The sequence below is a fragment of the Abramis brama genome, assembly GCF_963993115.1.
Source record: "Abramis brama genome assembly, chromosome: 4".
Lineage (NCBI taxonomy): Eukaryota > Metazoa > Chordata > Actinopteri > Cypriniformes > Leuciscidae > Abramis > Abramis brama.
In genome coordinates, this window is record NC_139966.1 from 52,487,437 (window position 1) to 52,513,391 (window position 25,955).

Here is a 25,955-nt window from a genome sequence, read left to right on the forward strand (position 1 = left end):
ACTATAAATATCTCCGGTTGCTAAATAAACCGTCAGGCGTAACCAGGGAAACCAAGTTATTGTTTGTAAAAACTTTAGATTTCGATTGTAAAACTAATTAAAATATAAACTAATGTTTTAAAAAATGTGTTATTTGGCAAGTGACCATGGTATAAGCGGGTTAATGCCCTTCGAGGTGTCCATTGTCAGGTATTAATGGACTTTCGGTCTCCGAAAGTCCATTACTCCGCTGCGCGTCGGACGGTTCACGCCTCGCCGTCGTCCATTAATACCTGACAATGGACACCTCGTCGGGCATTAACCCTTACTTAAATTACAGCATGTTTCTTTGCGTTATCACTAGGGGTGGGCGGTACACCGGTGTCATAGTCATCACCGGTGTGACATTGCGCCACGACATGGATTTTCTAATACCGTCAATACCGTAATAAATCAATGATGTTCCTTGAACGGCTGCATTTACATTAGGGCTGTAGTCAACCAAAGAAATGCTTAGTCGACCAAAGTCCTGTCCTGCACAACGATTAGTCGACAAAAAAAAATAAAAATAAAAAAAAGACGCGATGTTTTGCATTTTGATTGAACATTTATTAAACAATTGTCAGAGCATTTATAAAACAACAACGAAAAAACATTTTTGTTTTTGTTTTATTGACACCTGGGATCCCCCGCGAAACGGTTCTCATTCGCGCTTGAATAAGGCCGGCGACACACTGGCTGCTGGCGTGAGAGTCTCAGCTGCGTTGGGTGTCTGTTTTTATTTCGGCTCCCATGTTAAAAGGTTGGAGTTTGCACACTGCCTGCGTGAGACACGCGTCTCAGGCGCGGCTCGAGCCACGCGGAAAACGCGTGCATGCTAGAAATAGAACCGACGCCTGAGTGTTCCTGCAACAAGAGTGTTCTCTGGCTAGAGCGCAGAACAGCGGAGTTTGTATGAACCGAAGTGCATGCCTGAGCTTGTATTGCTGCTGTTGCTTTGACATTGTGGAAAATAGAATAAACAAAATGTATTAGACTTTTTACCCGTTATTATCAATCTAAATTAATCTCGTTTTTAATTTAGGCAAACTTAATTTCGTTTTTTCTTTATTTAAATTTCGTTTTTCTTTATTTAAATTTTGTTTTTTCTTTATTTAAATTTCGTTTTTCTTTATTTAAATTCCGTTTTTCTTTATTTAAATTTCATTTTTTCTGTATTTAAATTTCGTTTTTTTCTTTATTTAAATTTCGTTTTTCTTTATTTAAATTTCGTTTTTTCTTTATTTAAATTTAGTTTTTCTTTAGGCCTATTTAAATTTAGTTTTTCTTTATTTAAATTTCGTTTTTCTTTATTTAAATTTCATTTTTTCTGTATTTAAATTTCGTTTTTTTCTTTATTTAAATTTCGTTTTTCTTTATTTAAATTTCGTTTTTCTTTATTTAAATCTACCCTTTACTGTGTCAGTAATTTGTTAGTCAGAAAAATATTAGACTACCTTAAAAGTATTGCTTAATTAACAGACTGTGTGCGTTTTATATCACTATTGCAGTGTCCCTTCTTGGAGAATATAGCCGCCCTGCTCGCGTGAGGTGCGCCGCTTCCCGCTCGCGCTGTTCTGTAGTTTACTATTAATTCTGAACGTGTCGCGTCTCGCGTGTCTGTCTATATTGCACCAAATGCGACACTGCACTCCCTTGTGAAGTCGATTGGATGAACGGTTCTCGAAATAATCAAAATGCAAACGGACAGACAGACACATAGAGATTACTACCTATATTCCTTACTGAGCACGAAGCAGCAGTGCAGCCAGCCACAGGTGCGGTTCCCGAGTGTTCTACGTGGTGCGCTAAACTGTGGCGCTGTTACAAAATAGCCTAAATTAAAGCATTTAAAGTTGTGGATAAAACATAGGCTAATTATATTTAGAATACAGTAATATATAACTGCTTATAAAAGGAATAAATATCAAGGAGTAAATCAATGAAAATTTCTTTATTGGTGAAAAAAAAAAGTTATACCGTGATATTATACCGTCACCGTTCAAAAGATGAAAAATACCGTGATATTAATTTTAGGTCATATCGCCCACCCCTAGTTATCACAGATAAAACAGTTAACTGCAAGCACAACTATGCAATTTGCTCACAAAATCATCTAATAATATTTGAATAAAGGATGATATCAGCTTTCCTAAGCCGGGCAATACTTTTGGCCACTGAGAACACAAACAGCAACTATTTCGTAGAAAGACTCTTATAACACCACTTACTAATACTATGGACATATAAATCAGTTCAGTGTGGGAGGGACAACAAACGACTCATTTACAGTATTAACTGTATTATTGACTATTTGTTTTTGCATAAATAAATGGGACAATGGGCATGTTCCCCTAGTGGAAGCTCATATACTGACAAAAGTTGTTTTCTCCTTGTGATTCGCAGGTCAAGGCCGGGTTCGGAGTGAATCTGATTGGAGTTTTTGTGGTCATGTTGGCCATAATGACGTGGGGAGAGCCTCTCTTCCATCTGAGCGAGTTCCCCACCTGGGCGGTGATGCGTAACGTCACGGGCAGCTTGTAGCCGGAGGTGGGCGGCACAGGCGTGAGTGTTTGACACGTAGGGACTGAGGACACTGGATATACACTGAAGGAGGCATATAAATGTGATTAAGGCCTTATTTTTCCCCCCGTCCGTGGAGTAAGAGAGTATCCGTGACACCTCCGTCGGAGGATGCAGAGCTGCTCACTGTGACTGAATGAACGACACAAACAGGGGAAACTATTCTTACACTTCTATATCAATATTGCCTTAAAGTATTAGGCGTAGATTAACATCTTTACAGCTGAATGCACAAGTTCATGTGCCTACAAAACACAATCAGCAATGCTTGTGTGTGCCCACTGAATGTAACATGTCTGTATGCTTTATCTTCTGATGTCTAACAAATGTCGTGTTACATTTGCATTATTTACTTGAGAGGTTTGAGGGAGATTCTGCATCAGGCCTGTTTGCAGTTGAAGTCGCTGCTGAAATCAAACATAGTATCTAAAATGCTCTTGCCAAAATGTTACATAGCTTATGTGGTCAGGTTACAGAAGATTTTTTCATATCCTTTGTTATTCAATAAATCTTTGTGCTTTTTGAAGGTGGCCATTAAAGGGATAGTTCACCCAAAAATGAAAATTCTGTCATCATTTACTCACCCTCAAGCTGTTCTAAACCTGTACGAGTTTCTTTCTTATGTTGAAACTAAAAGATATTTTGAAGAACAAACAGCTTCTGGTCCCCATTGACTTCCATAGTATTTTTTTCTATGGAAGTCAATGGGGATCAGCAACTGTCAGCTTACCAACATTCTTAAAAATATCTTTTGTGTTCAGCAGAACACAGAAATTCATACAGGTTTGGACCAACTTGAGGGTGAGTATATGATGAAATAATTTTCATTTTTGGGTGAACTATCCCTTTAATCGTTGTACATACAGGAAACAAACATTTTGTTATTGTCGGCCACCCATTGTTGGCCTAGTCACCAGCAAATCGTTGTAATATGTTCTGTGATCTCTGAAACATAATAAAACACTGTATTTTTGGTTCATTTATTTATTTTGCATTTCAGGCATTACATTGAAGCTCCATACAGCACAGACTCATTGAGATAAATAAGACAAAAACACAATGTTTTATATAGGCTAGGAAAACTTTGAGTGCATCACCGCCATTGTCAGAGTCCAGTGTTATCAATCCCTCCGATGCACAGCATTGCTGGCTATAATTTTGATGCTCCTTCAGTTGGTTCATAGCCCTCATTTTGTATTTTCTCCTTGTACTTCAAGAAGTCCCTCCGTTTGACGAAATACTTCACCTGCCGTTGAATTACAACAATCAGTTCATGTACATGCATTGTGAAATTCAACAGAAGACACTATTGCCCTTGTGAAAAAGAAGTGTGCTTAATTGTACTAATATTAATTAAATAAAAGGTCACTTAAGTGTACTTACAGTATATTTTCATAAGTGTTTCTTAAGACACTTAAATACTTGAAAAGTTTTACTTTAAATCATTGTTTTAATACTTTTTGTCATGTTTTAAAGTACACTTACTTTAATGTGTTGACTAACATTCTAAAGCACATGTACTTGATTATAATTTTAACCAGTGTGTCATTTGATATTACATTTAAAGTTAATATATTTTAACTTTAACTTCATAATTAGAATTGTTGACAGATGTACTGTCATTAATTACTCACCCTCGTGTCGTTCCAAACCCGTAAGACTCGTTCATCTTCGGAAAACAAATGAAGATCTTTTTGATGAAATCTGAGAGCTTTCTGTCTCTCCATTGACAGTCTACGCAACTACCACTTTGACACATCAGAAACTTCATAAAGAGATCATAAAACGAATCCATATTAAGCGGTTTAGTCCAAATTTTCTGAAGAGACTCGATTGCTTTATATGATGAACAGATTGAATTTAGGCTTTTATTCACATATAAACATTCATCAATGCACACATCAGTTGTGGTAAACAGAAGCTCAAACATGTTGTGCAAGAACCAATGAGGTTCATTCTCCTGTTACGAAGCACGTTTGAGCTTCAGCAAGAACCAATGAGGTTTGTTCATGCATCAAGCAGGTTCGTTTGAGCTTCGGTTTATGTTTGCTGATCAATGTTTATATGTGAATAAAAGCCTAAATTAAATCTTTTCATCATATAAAGCAATCGAGTCTCTTCAGAAAATTTGGACTAAACCGCTAAATTCATATGGATTAACGTTAGTTTTACGATCTCTTTATGAACTTTTTGAAGCGTCAACAGAGGGACCGAAATCTCAGATTTCATTAAAAAGATCTTCGTGTTCTGAAGATGAACGAAAATCTAACGGGTTTGGAATGAAGGTGAGTAATTAATTCCAGAATTTTCATTTTTGGGCAAACTATCTACTTCAAAACTATTAAATTTATACGTTTGCAATAAAGAATATAATCAAGTATATTGTTTGCGAAAAGGTATGCTATGTGTAGGCCTACTTCTTTTTCACAAGCGTGGCTACATTGAGAGGGAAATATTAATGTACTTAATGTTGTATGCTATAACAATGCAATAGCCTAACACGTGTAAATATAAAGGCAATGTAAAAATCAAATGTTTTAGTTTCATTAAAAAAACAACAACCAAATATTCGTGACAGCTGCTGCAAATAAATTCAAATTAAACGCAGGTGTCATAGAGATTTGTATGTTTCTGCACTCAGAACTATTGAATCAGTACTATGGACAGACCCACTGGGCAGGACACTTGTCTTCAAACTCCTGCTGGTGTTTCTCACAGGCAGATGAGCTGTCTTTGTGGACATCTAGACACTTCCAGAGCTCATCTCTCGCGCTCCAGCAGGCCTTGCGTTCACTGGCGTTAGGAGCGCTCATCTCTCCTCAGTCATTCTGCAGGTTTGTCAACAACTTTTAACACTCGTATTGTTCAATATAAACGTTGCAAACAAATGTCATTAACATAAGGACATGTTTAACCATCAGTGAACTGTCATACAGACAGTATGTTTAACCAGAGAACACAAATGAGAGATAATTGTGGCTGACAGTCCAGTTCGGTAAAGAAAAATTAACCGCTTACCAAATACGATTCATCACTTCAAAAGCTTTCTGTAATTAGTATATTAACCTAATAAAAGTGTTATTCAGTCATATATCTTAAGTGCAGAGAGTCCCAAGGACGCGTTGAGGAAGTAATGCGACTCAACAACACTAAACATGTCGCCTTCTGATGACTCAAGCCATTGCGTAAAATGTAGTTCGGTCAGTGACAGCTAGATGGTGCACTTAAAACATTTTAGTCTCACTTCTAATGTATAAACGCATTTCCTCTTATCATACAGTACATTTGCCCATTGATATCTGTAATGTTGGCCCTTGCTCCAGAAAGTGATGCCACAATATGTTTTGCAGCAGTTCAAACTCAAGGGTTTGAGACAGAAACTATGTCAAATAAAATTTTGCCAAAATCTTCTGAAGTTTTTCAGTTTTTCATGTTTTTGATTCGATCTGTCATAAGTCAGCACTAAGAAATAAAAACCTTTATTCAGAAGTTTCTCCTCATGTTTTGAAGTCCTCGTGCTCCTGATCCCAGTGACTCATCGTGGCCATTAACAAACAGGAATTAATTGTGTGTGGGAATGCTATTGAAAGTGAGCTCCTTTGTAGTGACAGAGAGTGTCCATTGTTCAGCACTGAATGTTAAAGAGAAAGAAGAGCACAAACATTTGAGGCCAAAGATAAACTCTGAACGATTGAAAAGGTTTTTCCCCCTCCATAATTACTTACCAACAACAGACCTTGAGATCCCATTTAGAAAGATGAAAATGAAATGTGATCTGATCTGATTTGTGTGAAAGCCCATTTCAACCACATAAGAAAATAAATCATGCTTTCAAAAAATCATAATTATGACAAGTCTAAATCTAGTCCCAGACTAAAATGCATGTTTGAGCTGTTTTAACTGAAAGCAACCTGCATTGATATGTCTTAAAATATGTCAGAGCCATTGTTTTGTCTCAAGATGCACACCAGTAATGTTTTTTTTTTCTAAGGCACGTTTATTAAAGCTACTTAAATATCTAATTGAACTAACCCTGGCTTAATCTAAGCCCTGTCTGTGAAACCAGACCAGTATCTCACTTTTTATCTCATAACTTCAACCTTTTGTCTCATAATTTCAATTTAATATAATAAATGAAGATTTACCATAGCTTTTTTTTCTTCTTTTGTGTCAGAAATGGGCTTTTGTATTTTTTTATTTTTTTACAAGGACAGTCATGTTTTTTGTGTTTCCTCCCAACCTGAACACTTTTGTGTTCCACTTTTTGTTAACTTTGAAGTGCTGATTCTTTCATCTCGGTCTGTGTTCTCGATTGTCAGTCGTGTGTGATTATGGGTCAGCGCTGGGCTGTTTGATTTCTTCCCCGTCTGTTTTCTCTCTCAGTTGCTAAGGAACTGAGATGTGGCATAAGTTGCTGTCATGCTTCTGAGTTTCAGCACCTATTAGCGATCAAAGTGATTTCAGTAATCTGCAGTGTTTTAATAGTTTAATAAGCACACCATGGGGACCGGCGAACCAAATCGTCTAATTAGCATTCCATAAAGACCCAAGTCAGGACAGCGTAAAAGCATGATAAATGACTTGCAGCTCGCTTTGAAAAACGCTGCAGCTCGCGAAGATCACAGCAGTAGATCTCATTACTTACTGTATTACATGTCAAAACATTCATTAATAACAGATTAATCCTTCACGCCACTGGCATGCCAAAAAGAAAAAGCACATCAAATCCATTAACACAAGTGCATCTGTGCATTATCTGTGCTCCAAAGCAGACTAAAACCAAAACACAAACTTCAAATGTTTACATGGAACAGTTTGAAGGTTAAAAGTATGTAGTTTAATACTTTGGAAGTTCTGAGTGGTTTTGAGATTTGATAGTCAAGCCAATATAATTATATAGAAAAAACATTAAAAATATACACTGCTTGTTGTCTTTATTGATTTCCATTTTTACCTTCACCTAAAGCACTGTTCTCTGGATTCCGAAGGCAAAGGGATTATGAGTAATTCAACTGATGTTGGAGCTTTTTTGTGTGTGTGTGTTTCTTTTCTTGTGCGATTAGAAGTCACACACCGCTGTCCTCTTTTCAGCATGTGTGCGTGTGTGATTTTTCATCTCTCTGAGGGGGACAGAGAGACAGTGGTCTGTGTTCAGATGAAAAGACCCCAGCGCTCTTCCTTTGGGCCCCTCTCTCTCTTTTGGACTCAAGGAGCCCTGATGTCACATTTCAGAGACTTATTTCAATGCCATGTTGTGTTGTGGAGGGATGGTGTGAGCTTTACGAATGGCTTTCATCACACCCCAGGGATGCTCATCAACACACTGTTCCTGGAGAATAAACCTTCACGGGAATCACTAGTGTATATAGAGAGCAGGAATGGTGCTATTTGTCCAGTGTTTACTGGTTTTATGTTTGTGCATTGGTTGGAAAAAGTGCACATACCATTCATCTTATTGGAGAAAAGTGGAGAAAAGTGCTATTCCTTTCTAAGCAATCAGACTTTATGATTCTTGCATAATGTTCTTGTGGATGTTGAAACTTGTGAAAAATCCCATAGACCACAACACCCTAGCAATCACCTAGTAACCACTTAGAAATACCTTAGCAACCACCAAAACACCCCAGTGAACACACAGCAACCTATAGTAATCGCTTAGTAATGCATATCAATCACCAATACACCCTAGGATCCACCTAGCAACTCCCTAAAAAGCACCCTGGCAACCATTTAATAGTGCCATAGCATCGGTCAAAACACCTTAGTAATGACAAAGCAACCACAAAGCACCCTGGTGACACATAGCAACACCCTAGCAACCTACTAATGCATCCTGGTAGCCAGCTTGTGATGCCTTAACAACCACTAAAGTAAACACACAGCAACCACAAAGCACCCTGGTGACCACATAGCAACACTCTAGCAACCAGCATCCTGGTAGTCAGCTTGTGATGCCTTAGCAACCACTAAAGCATTTCAGTAAACACACAGCAACCACAAAGCACCCTAGTGACCACATAGCAACGCCTTAGCAACCACCAAAGCACCCTAGTAAACACACAGCAACCACAAAGCACCCTAGTAACCACTTATAAACGCCCTAGCAACCACAAAAACACCCTGATAACCACCAAGTAATGCCTTCGCAAACACAAATACAACCTAGTAACCACAAAGCACCCTAGTAACCACCTAGCAACCACCCTGGTAACCACCTAGCAATATTCAGAAACCACAAAATACACCCTAGTAACCACTTAGCAACCACCTAGAAATGTCGTAGTAACCACAAAACCCAGCCTGCTAACCAACTGGAAATGCAACAAGTTGTACATGGGCAAACTCCATTCTAAATCTAGTAGTAGGCCCTATGCCATTTTTTTTTTTGGTGATTTTTATGGTTGTAAAACGCAAAACTGAGAAGTCTGTTCATAATATGTAGATATTGAACCCCCCGCAGATAAATAAGCCAGGGGGATTTGCATTCGAACGCCCCCTGTAGTGATCTGCATTGATTTGCAGCGCGTGGCAGGGTGCCAGGAATATAGCTAGAGCAGTACAGCTGGTTGTCGATATTGTTGATATCAGAGCCACATCCAACCGTGGACAAAGCATCTGTTTTGATCCAGCCAGTGCAACTGCACAGAGAAACGCAAAAACCCAACCAAAGGCTGAGGAAAAGCCCCAAGGTCACGTGATGCGAATGAGCGGCTCTTTCTCTCACAGCGGAGATGCTTATCTAGAGTAATTCAATCCTCATGTGTGAAGGGAGGACCCTGTGAGGTTGTTGTTACGCCATTTACGGCACCTTCAGTTGTAAACCGATCTGCCTCTTTCACTAAAGCAGATCATGGATTCTAGACGCATCTGACAGAAACTAAAGATGCTGTTGATTCAAAGTTGTCTGGGCGTTTCGAGTCAGTGGAACTAATCTGGACGTCGTGATTGGCTGAAATCTCAACACGCCTTCTTCCTCTTCACTTTTACGACCGATACAATCCCCAGTGCCGTGTTGCCTCAGTGTGACCCCTAACTCTCTCCTTCTTTCACACAGTCTCTCTTTTGGTGGCTTTTGTCCACCTCCCAGTGTATTATTGTCATCCAAACGTTAACAATGCAGCTCCTTTTTCTGAAAAGATGAGACCTGGTTCTCCATCAGGGTCACTGTTTTTCTTACGACCCCTGAATGGCAGAGCATTGAAGAATAAAGGAGGTGCACTGTTTACCAGTCAAAAACAACGCGGCATTGATTGTTGACATAATCGAAAACAATCTCTTTGTAATTGAAATGATTGCAAAGGTGCATCGTGCATATTTCGACCACTGAACCCACGGAAAGCGTGTTTCTAGCACACCATCAACAGGTTTTGTTGAGTCTAAACTGAGCGGTGTAGACGTGTACAATGCGCTTCTCTGAATGCTGAAGGAGCTGTATCAAGCTCGCCCTTATAAAAGCTGTCCAGCAAGTGAAGTAGGTGCCCTGAATAAATTATGCAAATTTAGCAGAAAGGATAACAACAGGGAGTGCAGAAACAGTGTGATTCTGTGAGATTTAGAACAGGCACAAGATGTAACCACATGCTTTTCAGAGTGCAAGAATCAATCATTTTTGTGACAGAGACAATATAAGATCGAGCAATTGTGTGAATTGAATATAAAATGTAAATCATAAATGTATGTTGATCCTTAGATTCTGAATTGGGTGCACTGAGGACATTCTTGTACAGTTATTTGTATACTCTAACTTGAATGCATTAATTTTAATATTTTTTTAAATTGAGAACACTGGAAAACGCAATGAATTGGTCACCAAGTTAGCACACATTTATTATGTTTTCTATAAAAAACATTTGACTGGAGCATGGAGTATTTCTTACCAGTGTTATATTAGAGGTTAATGCAGCGCCTGTGGGGACATTGTAAAAATAGTAACATCTACTTAAACCAAAGTGCAATGAATTAAAAAGAATTCCTAACAATGTTAATTTTAAAAGAAAATTGATTGACTTTCAAAGTGTAGCCTAATACAGTATATTCAGACATTAAAAAGTAGGCATACAGCATAACATGAATAACCCATTCCGTCTTGCTTTTCTTTTGTTCAAAACAGTCCAAATATGTCAACAGGCAGCTTTCAGCATAAAAGTCCTTTCTAATAATTTATAATGCAATGCATGCTCATACATAAACAAACAAACAAACAAACAAACAAACAAACAAACACACACACACACACACACACACACACACATTGCATGTTCAAATCTCACAAAGCTCTCTGCGTATTATAAAAGGTCGGAGAACTTTACATTTAATACAATGTTGCGTGTCACTAGCACCGTTTCTTGACCATGCACGTCCAGTTAGTCGGACCGTAAACCTTCGATTGATTATGCGCGAGGCTGTGGGCGGCGCGTGAACGCAGAGTCTCTCCTCTCGCGCGCTATGATCATACAGTGAATGAAGCTCTAGCGTGGGAAAGACGAACGGGATACGAGAAACGCTGACATGGATCCAGTGTAACATCACTGCAATAGCTGTTATTGCGTTATCAATAGACCAGCGTTCACTCTTCATTTAACTCGAGTCTGAAGATGATGCGTCTGATCACAGCCACATCACATCTGTTCATCGCACAGCTGTGGCTCATCTGTCACACAGGTAACAAGTCAATACAGTCATGAGTGATGGATGCGTCCTCATAGATGTGTGTTTGGGCATAAATGCATTGATGCGTAAAGTTGCATGTATCCAAGAGATTTAATTCCACAGGTTGTTGGCGCATTTATGAATTTATTATTGATTAATGGATTATTTTTTGATGAAAGTAGTCATTTCAGTCCTATAGTATAAAAAGTATTGCAATAACTGTGTTCTGAAAACATTACGATGTGCTGTTGAGTGAACGGATCAAAGGTTTATGGATCAGTTTTAGATGAGCTGAATTAATTTGAATCATTTCAAATGTTTAGGTTGTGTGTGTGTGTGTGTGTGTGCTATAACAAGGTTTTAATGGTTCATTTCTGTCGTACAGAACAATACAATATCAGATTTTTGAAGATGCCAGAGTGTGTAAGAGTTTATTACTAAATATGAAGTGTGTGTTCATTATGCAGGCTGTGAATTGCCTAGTTGTTTTTTATTTTATTTTCTTGCAGTTAAATTAGATTTGTGTATGGATGCTGTGCTTAATATTTAGTTCAGTTTCAAGGACCTTTCAGCTGCAGGACAAACTTTGGCTCGTTGCTCTTGGCACACGATCACCAATATGATGGTCTTTTAATCTCTCTGTCTCTGTTCACCCTGCTGAATTAAATGTAATTTGACATGGTGGAGAAATATAAAGCAATGTGCTTTTGACTGCATGTGTCTTGAGCCATCTGCATCTCTGATGCCCACACACACACACACACTCACTCACTCACTCACTCACTCACTCACTCACTTACTCACTTACTCACTCACTCACTCACTCACTCATCTCTTTTCCTCAGAGTTGATCTCAGTGCTGTCACAATACACAATTGTCCTGCTATATCAGTCTAAAATGATGTAACTGCTGATTTTGCTGAGAAGCATTAGTTATTTCTTGTTCAGGAGTTACACAGGCAGCTGTGCTGTCACTTTATGTGTGTGTCGGAGATTTGCAGAGTGCTGGCGCATGTTACACCCTGTTGTTGGATGTGATGGCAGGGGAAGCCCGTTTTGTGCTGCTTTTGTCTCAGTGACGCTCATTCACCATTAATGCCAGCAGCAGGAAGAGAGAGGAGAGAGAGAGAGAGAGAGATTCTGCCAGAATCTGATTGATCGATTCACACCAGGGTCACCCTGCCATGTCCGAACAAAATAGCGCTGGTCGGAAAAATGCAGTTTAGTTTCTCTTGATCAAATGACTGACAGTGAAAGATTGATTTTCATTGATTCACCCCCACAATCCAAAGGCATTTCATTACTAGACATTATCTGACAGTGACAGGCATTACCAATCAATTGTCACACTTTGTGACAACACAAACTGTTATATTTAATATCACATTTTATATTTGATTTTGTTCGCATTCATTATCATAAAATGTGTGATCTGTAATATCTCATTGTTAGTTTGCATACGTTGAACCCGTCTCCGTTTCTTTTATATGTATAAAGAGTTATTGGAGATGCTTCATAAAAAGCTACTGTTCAGACCTTCATGGACTTTGCTTTAGTGGTATTTGGCACCAGAAGCCTGAACTTTTCCAAGGTTACACGATACCAAAGAAGGTTCAGAGAGGACATATTAATACCTGCACAATACACACTTGTACATGATTTTTGGTTCTGTTTCAATACAGGATATTGTCTCCATTAATTGGTTCTCAACTGGAGGACATATTTTAACCATAAAAGTATGCAAATTTTGTAAACACTTTATTTTATAGTGTCCCTGTCACACATGCACTATAGTAATTACAGTAAATTTATGCATAATTACAAGCAACTAACCCTAATTATGTAGTAAATGCATGTAGTTCATTAATATTACTCCATACTTAAAAGGACTCCTTAAAATAAAGTGTAACCCAAATTTTACTTGTAAAATGCAACAACTTATGAAATAATGCATAACTAGAATTGCAAAATAAATAGTCTTATCAGTGTTTAAAAGAAGCAGAAAACATTTTTGGTGTTAATGTAACAGGCTATGCATCCAATCCAATGGTATTTTAGAGAAATCTGTCTTTCATTTGGTAGAAGCTCGTCAAATTTGACAGATGCTGGACAGGTTGAATGACATGCATAAAATAAAAATACAACCCACAGGTTCACTCACAATGGAGATACATATGGTTTGCCAACCACAATATGTTTTATGAATTACTGGTGATGACTAGAGCATGAAACCGTTTAGAAAATGTAGGAGACATTTAGAAACTAATGCTCCTTTTCATGTTAATCATTTTGCATGTTGTTAAGCCTGTGGATTTCCTGAAGCCAAACCCGCTGAGAACGACTGCTCTCTATAACCTTTATCATCAATAAATAAATCCATGTCAAATCCACATTAATTATTGATGATATGGCCTATTTAAAACTCAGCAGTTGTACCCTATTTAAGCATAAAAAACAACTCCTCTGAGTTTTGTTTATTGGGACATGAAGGGATTGGCTGGAGTGATGTTAAATCGTGTCCTTCTGATTTCTGCAACTTCTGTGAATCAACCTTAAACTCAAAGAGCAAATGCAGGCTTGTGTCTGTGGGTGTCAACACTAGAAGCAGCTCCAGTTGACTTCCAGCGCCCGTCTGTGTCTAACGCAGCCTGAGGCAAGATTGCTTGTACCGTTATGTCATCCCAAAAACGGAGACTTGCATAATCAACAGAGGCGTGCTAGATATTAAATGCACATTGATTTTAATCAACCTGAAATGTTTTGTGCTGAACCTGATGCTAACCGCTTAGGAAAGAACATTTTTAAAGCTCAAGTGCTTTGTCGTATCAGTGCTGTATCTCACTTAAACCTGCGTTAAAACAACATGCTAGCTGTTTGTTTTTGGCCTAAAACATTCCCCAGAGGAAAGCTATTCAGCGTTGGGGAAATACAATCTCCTCGCATTCAGAATAAATCTGGACAGGCACTGAGACGGCCAGCCGTCTTAATTTCACTTCATTTCCGTTGCATTTTCCAGTGGTCGTATTGCTTTCCAATGATTAGATTAAAGTCGTCTGGATATTTACACGATCGCAGAGTATCGTTTTCCACCGACTGAGGTTGGTGTTTGTGCATGTGGAAGTGGAGTTAAAGAGCTTTAGATGTAAAATTAATTGCCTGCTAGTCTCATGTGGCACTGGGAAAAAAATGGACGTAGCCTGAAAAAATATTTTTTTGTGAACCTCTCTAGCAGTTTCTAAGAATCGCCAGGAAACGCATTGAATTGAACGTGTGAATTTTTAAAAAAAAATGTGTGTGTGTGTGTGTTTATAATGTAATTTTCACTTAGAAATTGCGAGTAAATTTCACAAATTATTTACAATTCTACAGTGTATGAGACCATCTTCTGAGATATGATTGCTTTTTTAAACATTTATTAATGAGATTTATGGCAAAATGTCACACCTGTCACAGGCTACATTCTTAACTTAAGCAGATTTCTTTCTTTATTTTCCCTCCAAAGCAGTGTTGAAATTCTGAGAGAAGATTCATTTTTAAAGCCTGTTTCTTGATTCTCTGTCAACGCTCACTGCCGTTCTACAGATTTTCTTCTTATCTATAGTGTAAATATTTAGAGAGGAGGCATAGAACTGGAGAAAGCGTGAAAATGAGGCTGAACGCTGAAGAAAAAGAAAGCGGTCTTCCTCTTGACCTCAGGATGCGGAGCTGGAGCTCTAATAAAGCACCGGCAGCGTGCTGAACTCATAAATGCCAGTGTTCTGGCTTTGGCTCGGTCCAGCGGACGGACAGTGAGGCGAGGAAGGAAAGCTTTTCCCCGGTTAAAGAAAGATGGAGTATTTGGTTACCTTTCCAAATTGGGTCTGACCTGTTGTCTGTGCCGATAGGGAGGAAGTCCTAATGGCTGAACGCCACCGGAGGTTCTGTCTGTTGTCAAGGAGTTTCCTCTGGCATGTCCTCAGGCTGAATGGAGAGCGTCTCCTGCTCGGATGTGTCCAGATGAAAAGCATCATGGATATTATGTATTGTCAGACACAGCGCTTGTTCACTATAGCGATAGTATAATATTTGCTGTCAAATAGATTTACTGAGTTGTACCTATGGATCACAACAGTTAATACTGTCCCACAGCAATATTTATGTCCTAGAAAAATGCAGTTATTTATGTTTTGCTACCACCACTACAAATGGACAATAGTAGTAATAGTAGTGCAGATGATTTGAATGAATAAATCCCTAACCCCGAATTAAAGTTTTTTTGGGTGCAAAACTACCCGTACCAACAGACTTAGCATTAGTGAGGTTGAATAGTTTTGACTATTTTTTTTCTTCTAGTTTCGTTGCATTTTTAGGGCTTGTGCACTAATTGGTGTGCTAACCAGCAAGAAAAGCGAGTCATGTAATCAGATTACTTTTTCAAGTAACTAGTAAAGTAATGCATTACTTCTAAAGCGACTTTTAAAATGTAATAAATTTTTATTTTTCAGAATAACCATTCAAAAAACCCTTATAGTGCTCAACTGTCCTAAATATGCATTCTTTAGATTAAAATAATTTCTAGTTATACAAGGTGAAAAGTAGTTTATTTTTTCATCCTTGCTCAACAGGGAAATCTCACAACAGGGCCAAGGATGTACGAGGGTTAATTGTTTACAAAAGTATAAAAAATAAATAAAAAAAGCAGCACAACCTTGATTTTTTTTTCCCCTCCGGTGTCCTTCAAAAACAATCAGACCTCAGTTTATCTTATAGAGAACTATGCAGTGATAAAGGCATTTGCTAAAAGTTGGATTAGTGAGTTTCTGTGAATCTTGGAGGCAGGGCAGCGTGTATGAGAACTGGGCCGGGGTGTCGGGGAAGGTATAAACCCACAGCTGTTCACTGGCATTACTACCTTCAGCTACAGTCAGTGCGTTCTCACGCAGACCACATGACACTTTCCCTCTGACCCCTGCAGCAACAGCTGGCACAGGCTGCTGCACACGCTTCCCCAGACGAGGATTCCCTCTCTTTAGAAGTATCTCTAATGCATCAAAAACAAACATTTATTTGAACCTTTTTGCGTTCTCTTGCAAATGTTTTGCGTTCCTCCGAGAAACTTTGCATTCGTTTGCAAAACTTTTGAGTTCTTTGAGTTTCTCGGGGGAACGCAAAAGTTTTGTGAAGCAAATGCAAAGTTTCTCAGGGGGACGCAAAACTTTTGCGAGAGAACACAAAAGCATTGAAAGATATTTTTTCCTCCCATCTCATTTATCTCATGTCCCTTTAGGGGCTCCGTAGGTTTTGGACCCCATTGACTTTCATTGTATGAAAAAAAAAAATATTCTTTTGTATTCCACCGAAGAAACAAAGTCATACAGGTTTGGATGTCAGAGTGTGCAAATGATGACAAAATTAAACATTTTGGGTGAACTAGCCCGTTAAACTCTTGTCTAGGCAAGTATAGATGGATTATATTTCAGAATGTCATATTTCCAGCCCTAAAGTTGCTGCCATTATAGTGAAGTTTTAAACTTTCTTTAATTATTTCCCAACTGGCTGTTTCCCAATCCTTGACCTTAGGGATCCGAATATAATCCATGCCCTTGGAAACACGTCATAATTCAATTAGCTGTCCATTTTAACAGTTTCGTTCCCCTGTGCACCCTCTTAATGTCAAACAGGTGTTCTCCATCATGTGAGAGCAGCGACGGACACAAAACAGTTCACAGGCTGCGTTTCATCAAGACGAGGGGAGGGAACTCTGCGTCGGAAGTTATTTAGTGACACGGCGAGGAAGGGGGACTCAGATTTAAGGCCCCGTGTTTTGTTCATGATTTAGAAACATGACGTGCTGGCCGGCTTCCCCGAGATTTTTCTAATCCTCTTATTTATTTGAATTAGAGAGGTTTGCAGAGGGCAGAGGATGGTTACGATCCCTCCCCCATCCATTGCCAATGCCGTACTCGGCACATGGATATACCGTCTGCATACTGAGAGCCTTTCCCAGTCAAAGCCACCATCCGAGTGCGACGGCTTTGACCGTGTGACTGCAATCAGGCTGTAGTAAACAACTTCTGCTTGCCAGATAGTTTTCATTCAAGAAACTTTGCACTTGAATGTGAAACTTTGCACTTAAAGTGTGCTCACGACATTGTGTAGTTTCAGAGTACTGAACTCATCATTTACCTTAACTCACCCTCAAGTTGTTCTCAAGTAAACCTGCTTTACGGTCTTTCTTGCGCTGAACACAAAAGCAGATATTTTGAGGAATGTTGGTAACCAATCGGCTGCTGGTCCCCATTGACTTCCATAGTAAATAAAAATACTGTTGAAGTCACAAGGTGACTCTATCATCAGATGACATGAACACAGGATTACACACTTGCTGCTTGTTTTAAAATATCTAAATATCTAATCATTTTGTGTATCTGTAAAATCCAAGAAAATCCCCATTTCTTGTAATTTTGTTCTGTGAGAGAGCAGTGAGAATGCAGGATGTGAAATTTAATAGGGGTCCAGCGAAGGGCTTTATTGTCGATAGACTCATTAACATTAAACTGTGAGCAATTTTAATCTAATTTGCCCTAGGCTTTTCTTTCAGTGCCTGTGAAATGGACCCGAGCCAGAGAATCTCCGGGGCTTTATTGAGGCGCAGGTTGCTGCTCTTCCTCAGAGTATGATAGTGTGTTCCTGTGAAACGGGCCTGGATTTTGTGGGATATGAGCAAAAGAGCTTTTTCCACTCGCAGCTTCATCACCCTGCCAACTGGGATTTACTCCACAGAACCGTCAAACACAAAGCCTATTTTTAAGAAAGAAATGTCCTAAACAAATGTGTTTTACCATGTTTTACCACAAGAATACTGAATGTATTATACAAAATAATGTGGTGTGGTGCAATGATGTTTGCTAACTAACAGTGATTTATTTTATTTTTTTACACATTTGCTCTTGACACTGATCGTCAACCCTGAAATATTCAACCCTGTTACATTTTTGAATGGCACAAAACAAATATTTGTATTATAATAAAATATGATAACAAATAATATAGGATAATATTTTTAAATGTATAATATCACACATATACACACACACATACTTTGTGTGTACGTGCGTGTGCGTGTATAAACAATTAAAAATAAATTAATAAATATTAGAATTATTGTTTTATATAATAAAATCATTATTTTAATTTTTTAAATAAAAATTGTGTAGATTATTATTATTTTAAATATATATATATATATATCAAAATATTAGTAAATAAAAGTTTGCAAATATATAATGTGTGTGTACATAGTCAGTACATAGTATATATACATACACACGCACATTTATATACACGCATACACACAAACACACACACAGTATACAGTATATATACAGCATGGAGTATATCACATCTAACTTTTATGTTATGTTTATTTGACCTCACTAAAAATATATTGAAAAAGTTATACTGTTTCCTAAGAAATATCTTTATATGGACAGCAGAGGCACTTATGTTTGTGAACATCACTTGTGTCTCAGTATTCTTTGTAATAATGGCCTGTTCTGTGGCAAAACTCTTCAAAGGATCTATTGTAGCCACGGTTCTCAGTCACCATTCACTGAGTAATGGGCTCTGGGAGGCAGGGATGGCTGCGGCAGGGCCGGCCGTATTACATGTGAGAGCTGTCAGGTCAGGGGGTACGACTGTTAAAATGCTCTTTAACTGACTTTTACATGCTTCATCAGTTTTCATCATCTCCAAATCCCTTGGAAGGACAGTTTACACTGAAGCTTGACTTGTGTTCAGTGTAGCCTTTTTTTAATATAAATTTTGGATAAACTATTCCTTTGTGTACTGTCAAAGTATTTGAAGATGTTGATTGTTAGAGGTTAGGGTTACAAACTGGACACACCTGTGTGTGTATGAGGTCATGTGTCCTTTCATTTCCACTTTCCCTTGTACACACTGACATTTGTCTTTTGATGTGTCTGGGCAGGTGTCCTCACAGCCTCACATGTGTTCCAGCACACACATACATATGACACCATATAGCACACACATCAGACAGTAATGTCACTCAGTCTAAAATAATGACCTTTCCCTCATCACACTTTCATTTAGAGATATTCACACCACAGTCACTGGAGAAGAGTAATGAAAGAGGGTGAAATAGGAAGGGCCGCTTGAGTCTGATGACCTCATTTTAAAAGCATAACCTACTGTAATACCCTAACAACTGCCCAGAACACACTTGCAACCACATAGCAATGCAATATATACCATTTAGAACACCTTAGCAGCAACATAGCAACCCCCTAACAACCACATAGCAATGCAATATATACCATTTAGAACACCTTAGCAGCAACATAGCAACCCCCTAACAACCACATAGCAATGCAACATATACCATTTAGAACACCTTAGCAGCAACATAGCAACCCCCTAACAACCACATAGCAATGCAACATATACCATTTAGAACACCTTAGCAGCAACATAGCAACCCCTTAACAACCACATAGCAATGCAATATATACCATTTAGAACACCTTAGCAGCAACATAGCAACCCCCTAACAACCACATAGCAATGCAACATATACCATTTAGAACACCTTAGCAGCAACATAGCAACCCCCTAACAACCACATAGCAATGCAATATATACCATTTAGAACACCTTAGCAGCAACATAGCAACCCCCTAACAACCACATAGCAATGCAATATATACCATTTAGAACACCTTAGCAGCAACATAGCAACCCCCTAACAACCACATAGCAATGCAATATATACCATTTAGAACACCTTAGCAGCAACATAGCAACCCCCTAACAACCACATAGCAATGCACTATACAGGTATATGCCACTTAGAACACCTTAGTAACTACATAGCAGCACCTTGGCAAACATCCACAACACCCCTAAAAATAAAAATAAATTACTAAGCAATACACTATATAGCAATGCATTATATACACCACTTATAACACCTTAGCAACACCCTAGCATCCACATCATACAACCTAGCCTCATTGTGGCAACTTTTGCATTGGCGAAACCCCAAAAAACTAAAAAATTGTTTGCACTTGTATAATACAACACTGTTGATTCCAAAGATTGTTGTTTTATTTTTGTGGTTTCTATGAAATTAAAGACTGTAAGTGTACAGGACACAGGCTTTACGCCTCATGCATTTGTGCTCCTCTGAATTACTGGTGCATTGACTCCAACTCTCCTCATCTTTCCCATTCCAGATCTGGCCACGCCGTACCTAAGAGGGCAGCGCAAACTCACCGAGGACGTTGACTGGTCTTACACAGGTAGGTAGACAACGAAACAAATGCCCTTATTGTGTGCTTTTTACCAGACTTCAGTGTGGCATGCCACTGGCTTAAAGCCTTAAAAACCTTTTCTCCTTTGAGCGAGAGATAGGGATAAGGTAGCAGTAGATGGAAGTGAATAATGACGGATCAATGTCCGCTCTCCATTAGAAAGACGGCAGTGAGTCGACCTTCTGAATGAGAGGTACCAGCACACACTGCCACTGACCCGCCTGTGCAGGAGATTAGCTGAAAGTCTTAGACACTTTAAGATACTAAAGTCTTTAAAGAAGGAGTAGGTGACATTCAGGATTGTGTGAGGCCCTTGACTTGTGGCTTTTAAATCGAGCCGGAGGCCGCTTTAAAAATGGTAGGAAAACTATGGATGCTTGTTTCCGGTAATTGTGAATAATCTCATAATTATATGAGTTATAAAGTCAGAATTGTGAGATATAAACTTAGAATTAAAATTGGACTTTGTAACCTGCAATTGCGAGTTTATATCTCGCAATTCTGACTTCTTTTCACAGAATTGTGAGATATAAACTCTCAATTGCGAGTTACAAAGTCCAAAAAAGGTCTGAATTACAAGTTTATATCATGCAATTCTGAATTTATAACACACAATTGCAACTTTATATCACACAATTCTGACGTTATAACACGCAATTGCGACTATATCACGCAATTCTGGCGTTATAACACACAATTGCGAGTTTATATCATGTAATTCTGACTTTATAACTGGCAAGTGCGACTTCATATTACACAATCCTGACGTTATAACATACAATTGCGAGCTTATATCACAATTCTGACTTTATAACTGGCAAGTGTGACTTCATATCACGCAATTCTGACTTTATAATGCACAATTGTGACTTTATATCATGCAATTACTACTTTATATCACGCAATTCTGACTTTATAACTAACAATTTTGAGTTTATATCAAGCACTTCTGTGAAAAAAAAAAAGTCAGAATTGTGAGATAAAAAGTCAAAATTATCTTTTTTATTTTTTATTCAGTGGTGGAAACAAGCTTCCATAAGGGCCAAAACTGAGTCACATTGAACAAATATTGTTTGAATGACTGAAGTAGAGTAGGATACTGACTGTGTGTGTGAGTGTGTGTGTGTGTGTGTGTGTGTGTGTGTGTGTTCACTGAGTCGAAACTAAATGAATTAACATGTGAAAGAACACGCTTGATTGTGAGGCCCAGCACAAACCTGTGAAGAAATGGAACGATACACATTTCTCTGTTTAACTCTAATTGTTTCACGTAAAACCCTCTCTCCTCAAACAAAAGTTGTCAAGCTTGAATGCTAATTTCTTCATAGACTCTTGGAACTTCAGCTGACAGTCACACAGTGACTCTCTAACACTTCAGATTTCCTCCTGATGTGTGGGAAATGTCTATTTTTTTTTTTCATTATGCACTATTTGTGCATTTATGTGAACAGATATCGAGGTCTCGCAATCTGGTCACACAATTAAATGAGCAATATCCCATGTCTATTTTCACAGGAGTGCTTTAAAACGTGAACACCTTTTCTTCACTTCTAATCCACATTAGCATCCTTTACTGTGGGAACATTCAGGCAAATGCAATGGACCAGATACCTTTTATTTTGAAAATGACATTAGCATTAGCTGAATTAGCTTTCAATGTTTTTAAATATCATGGGAAAAGCAAATCCTGGACTGCTTTGCGATGGAAACCAACAGGCGAATACTGAACTATATCATATAATAGTGTGCTTATGTAGAGCGTTCCAAATTAGTCGCTTATTAGGTTCCATTTCAGTCAGGATGCAGCTGTGTATGTAGGCAGTACTGTCGACTTAGTTTTGGGACAGTTCTTGAATATGCTCATGATCATTGGTTACTGTAGCATGCCCGTCCCCTGTTGACCCTGTTTTCCGAACCCCAGGGGTGCGTGTGATTCCTGCCTCTGGCATCGGTCCCTCTCCCGTCTCCATCTGCTGCGGGGGCTGCAGCTTTTTCCTCTAATCTACATGCTCTGATAACCTGCGGATAGAGCGGTTATAAACGAGACTCCCGCCTACGTCCTCAGAAGCACCTCTGCTATTATAGCTCATGATCTCAGTTTTATTCATGAAGTGCATGAAGGACGTAATGTATACAAATTACATATGTTTTTCCTACAGCAAATGTTGACGTCTAAATTACTGATCGATCGCAAAAGAGACATTGCTTTATGGTGTACACAAGCTGCAACACACGTTGTCATGGAAACGACACTACAAGTTACTCACACCCAAGCTACATTATTTTTTTAAACCATCCACTTGTTCCTGACACTGGGATCCTTCTGAAGTGCATCTGTGTACTGTATCCAGTGTAGACAGCATCAGTCATTATAATGGGTTATATTTGCTTTTGATGCGACACAACGCTCATATCCAGAGTAGGCAAATGTCAACCGTTAAGCGACTGAACACCAGTGGGCTCTCAGTGGGTGGTCATATGCAAATATATTTGCCTGTGTGACATCACACATAATTTGAATATGTACTGTATATATTAATATACAATTTTATTTGTAATATACACATTTTTCATTTATAGTCGTTTAAAAAGGCATCGGAAATAATAAGTGAAATGTAGTGTTGTCAAAAATACAGATTTATATACATATTGATGCTGAAATATCTGAAACGCTTCAATACTAATTTCCCACAGAACAGATTCATAATACCAGCTGCGCTTTCTCGTTCTCTAATCTCTCTGACCGCCTCCATTCACTCACTATTTTCATTTGCTCCAGATGAATAGTGTTGATGTTAGGGTTTGAATTTCGGCGTGGGATTGCACGTATTGCGCATAATTTTACTCATTCCCGCAGATTTTGTGGTCACACCCAAATTGCACGCACATAAAGCCGCCTCTGTATTAAATTGAGTCATTTTTCAGTGCTTGTGTTTAATCAGTCAAATACACACAAAATAATGTCAAAAAGCCGGTCATGGCGAGTATTCACTTAAACACAGTCAGATTTATTTTTAGTGAACGTAAACAGTTGAGAAAGAAAACACATGTTTAACAGTATAATGGATCCTTGCATCAGGTCTTAAAGTGACAGCAGCCTAATATACCTGCTGCCAAATTATGAAATAATGTTAAAAATATCTCTCTCTCTCTCTCTCTCTCTCTCTATATATATATATATATATATATATATATATATATATATATATATGTATGTATGTGTATATATACATTTTTATTACATATATTTGATTATTAGCATTGATATTATTTTAGATTTGCATTAATTTATTATATTTATATAATTAATTAGATTTATATTACTTATAATTATATAAAATCATATGTAATATGAATATTATAAATAATTATATTTCTAATTATATTGTATTAATCAATTGTTAACCATCAGACAAGGTGTGTTTTTTTGTGAACAACTGCTCCTTTTTTAATTTGTAGTTCACAACGGTTGTGTGCTACTTCTGTCCTTTGCTGACCTTCCTCAGTGGAAATTGAGAGGAAACTGTTGTGGATAATTGGCTGGTGTAATCAGACTGAATGTTAGGATGGATCAGGGTGTCATTATGGAGGGGGAGGATTCCACAATAACCATTCCCATATGCGACTGTTCATTCCCATGCGTCATGAAACGGCAGATTGCTTCAAAGGCCAAAGCGCATCCTACCTGTTATTGCAACAGAAATATTCGAAATGTCAGAACAGCCCAGAGGTCTCAGAATCCTTTAAATGACTTCAGGCTCTGCATTTATGCCACATCTCTACCGGTTACCATAGCAGCAGCCGTTCTCTTTGATACAGCGTATCCACGTCGCGGCGTGTGTGTGTGTCTGCTGGGCCAGATGCTGCACCGCTGTAACCTGACAGACTCGTAGTTCATTTTGCCAGCAGACGCTGTTTTCCTGTTGAATGTGGACGCCATCAATCAGGCTAATAGCAGACGTTTGTCTCGCATGTCGATATTAAGCACCTCGAGGATGTGGTTCTGTCCTCTCAGCCTAATCCTTAATAGCCTTTTAGAGACATATTAATTATGTTGTAGCTTTAGTGGGTGAAGAATTAACGGCCAGCTCGGGAGGTGAAAGTGAAATCACTGTGAAAATATACACTGTAATTGTCCTGCCAGGGAACATTAAAGCTGCTAATTCAGATCTTACGTTTCATCGTGTAGTTAAAGAGGCGTCCTCGGGGACAATTTTAATCAGATGTGTTTGTTTGTGTGTGTGTGTGCGGTTTATTGCTCGTGCTTGTTCAGTGATGTGTGACCCATTGCCATCTGCTCCGTGAGTTTATCATCTGGTGAAGTCAGTGTGATATGCCATAGTGTTCACTATATGTGTTCAACACCACTGCAAGTGGCATTATTTTGCTCTGATCAGCACTGACTCTTCATATGCCATACCATGTGCCTCAGTTTGCTGCCATATGCCATTATTTTATATTTTTGGCCTTTTATTTATAGTTTACAATAGATAGAACAGAACATTATACTCAGAAGAAGATCTGGAAAATGCTGAAACAGAAATTTGACCCACAATGTGTTACTGAACACTAGGTCACAGCTTTGGCAAATGCTTTAATAAACTACATCTAATAAATATTAATATATTAAATGGAACTTTTAGATTCTTTATAAGGACTATAATGCATTTAAAAGCATTGCATTTTCCATGCTTAACATTTTAACGTAAGGATAGTTGACAAGCAATGTTGTTATGGAGAAACTTATGTATATTATGCACCGAAATGAAAACTCTGCCAAAACCAAAAATTCTGAATGCACTTAAGACATGTTGTAGCTCATCCACATAATTTTAACTGTTGTAGCTCATCCACGTAATTTTAACTGTTGTAGCTCATCCACGTAATTTTTTTTGGGATAGCTGCTGCTCTTTCTATTCGTAAAACTGCTTTTGTTTACCCTGGTAATCCAGAGTTAACTTGTAACTTGATAACTTGTGATTGGTCGTAGTGTTATCCAATTGCGTGCAGTGAGATTTTCAAATGCATGCTTGGTGCCGCCCCTCGAGCTGGCCGATTTTCATTAGTCGACGCCAGACCATTAATCTTTCAGATTTAGGTCTGGATTTCCAGGCTAGCTTTTGTTTAGCATTTTAGCAGTTCTTGGATTATACAAGAAGTTATGAGCTCATTAAAGGGATAGTTCGCCCAAAAATGATATTTAAGCCATGATTTACTCACCTCAAGCCGTTCGAGATGCATATGTCAATCTTTTTTCTGACGAACACATTTTCAGTTATTTTAGAAAATAACTGGCTTCCGGTGGCGGTTTAACTGAGACTATATTTTTCTTTTTAATGAATATTGGCACATTGTGTGACTATTTAAATGAACAAATAAAGGTGATTTAAA

General features: G+C 38.3%; 3 protein-coding genes across 7 annotated transcripts in view; 2 read left to right on the forward strand and 1 right to left on the reverse strand.

Moving 5' to 3' along the window:
* slc13a4 (solute carrier family 13 member 4) overlaps positions 1-3,584 on the forward strand; it is a 24,993-nt gene extending 21,409 nt beyond the window's left edge. For all 3 annotated transcript variants that reach the window (XM_084111500.1, XM_084111499.1, XM_084111498.1), the window contains one exon: positions 2,425-3,584. In XM_084111500.1, the coding sequence (XP_083967626.1) occupies positions 2,425-2,562 (138 nt within the window). In that variant the 3' untranslated portion in view covers positions 2,563-3,584. The remainder of the gene's footprint in view (positions 1-2,424) is intronic.
* Positions 3,568-5,781, reverse strand: coa6 (cytochrome c oxidase assembly factor 6). The gene is made up of 3 exons (XM_084111502.1): positions 5,620-5,781; positions 5,271-5,429; positions 3,568-3,847 (listed from the first exon to the last, which is right to left on the reverse strand). Exons 2-3 carry the CDS (start codon positions 5,412-5,414, stop codon positions 3,752-3,754), a joined length of 240 nt encoding a protein of 79 aa, XP_083967628.1. The 5' UTR covers positions 5,415-5,429; positions 5,620-5,781; the 3' UTR covers positions 3,568-3,751.
* A 5,256-nt stretch (positions 5,782-11,037) lies between these two features.
* The window catches only part of ptprz1b (protein tyrosine phosphatase receptor type Z1b), a 35,745-nt gene continuing 20,827 nt past the window's right edge, over positions 11,038-25,955 (forward strand). For all 3 annotated transcript variants that reach the window (XM_084111874.1, XM_084111873.1, XM_084111875.1), the window contains exons 1-2: positions 11,038-11,262; positions 20,487-20,552. In XM_084111874.1, coding sequence (XP_083968000.1) covers positions 11,196-11,262; positions 20,487-20,552 — 133 coding nt within the window. In that variant the 5' untranslated portion in view covers positions 11,038-11,195. The remainder of the gene's footprint in view (positions 11,263-20,486; positions 20,553-25,955) is intronic.

Excerpts from the sequence above, each read along its gene's own strand:
- coa6 (XM_084111502.1), bottom strand. The coding sequence starts at position 5,414 with ATGAGCGCTCCTAACGCCAGTGAACGCAAGGCCTGCTGGAGCGCGAGA. Across the intron at positions 3,848-5,270 it reads ACAAGTGTCCTGCCCAGTGG|GTGAAGTATTTCGTCAAACG; the intron begins GTCTGTCCATAG and ends ATTCAACGGCAG.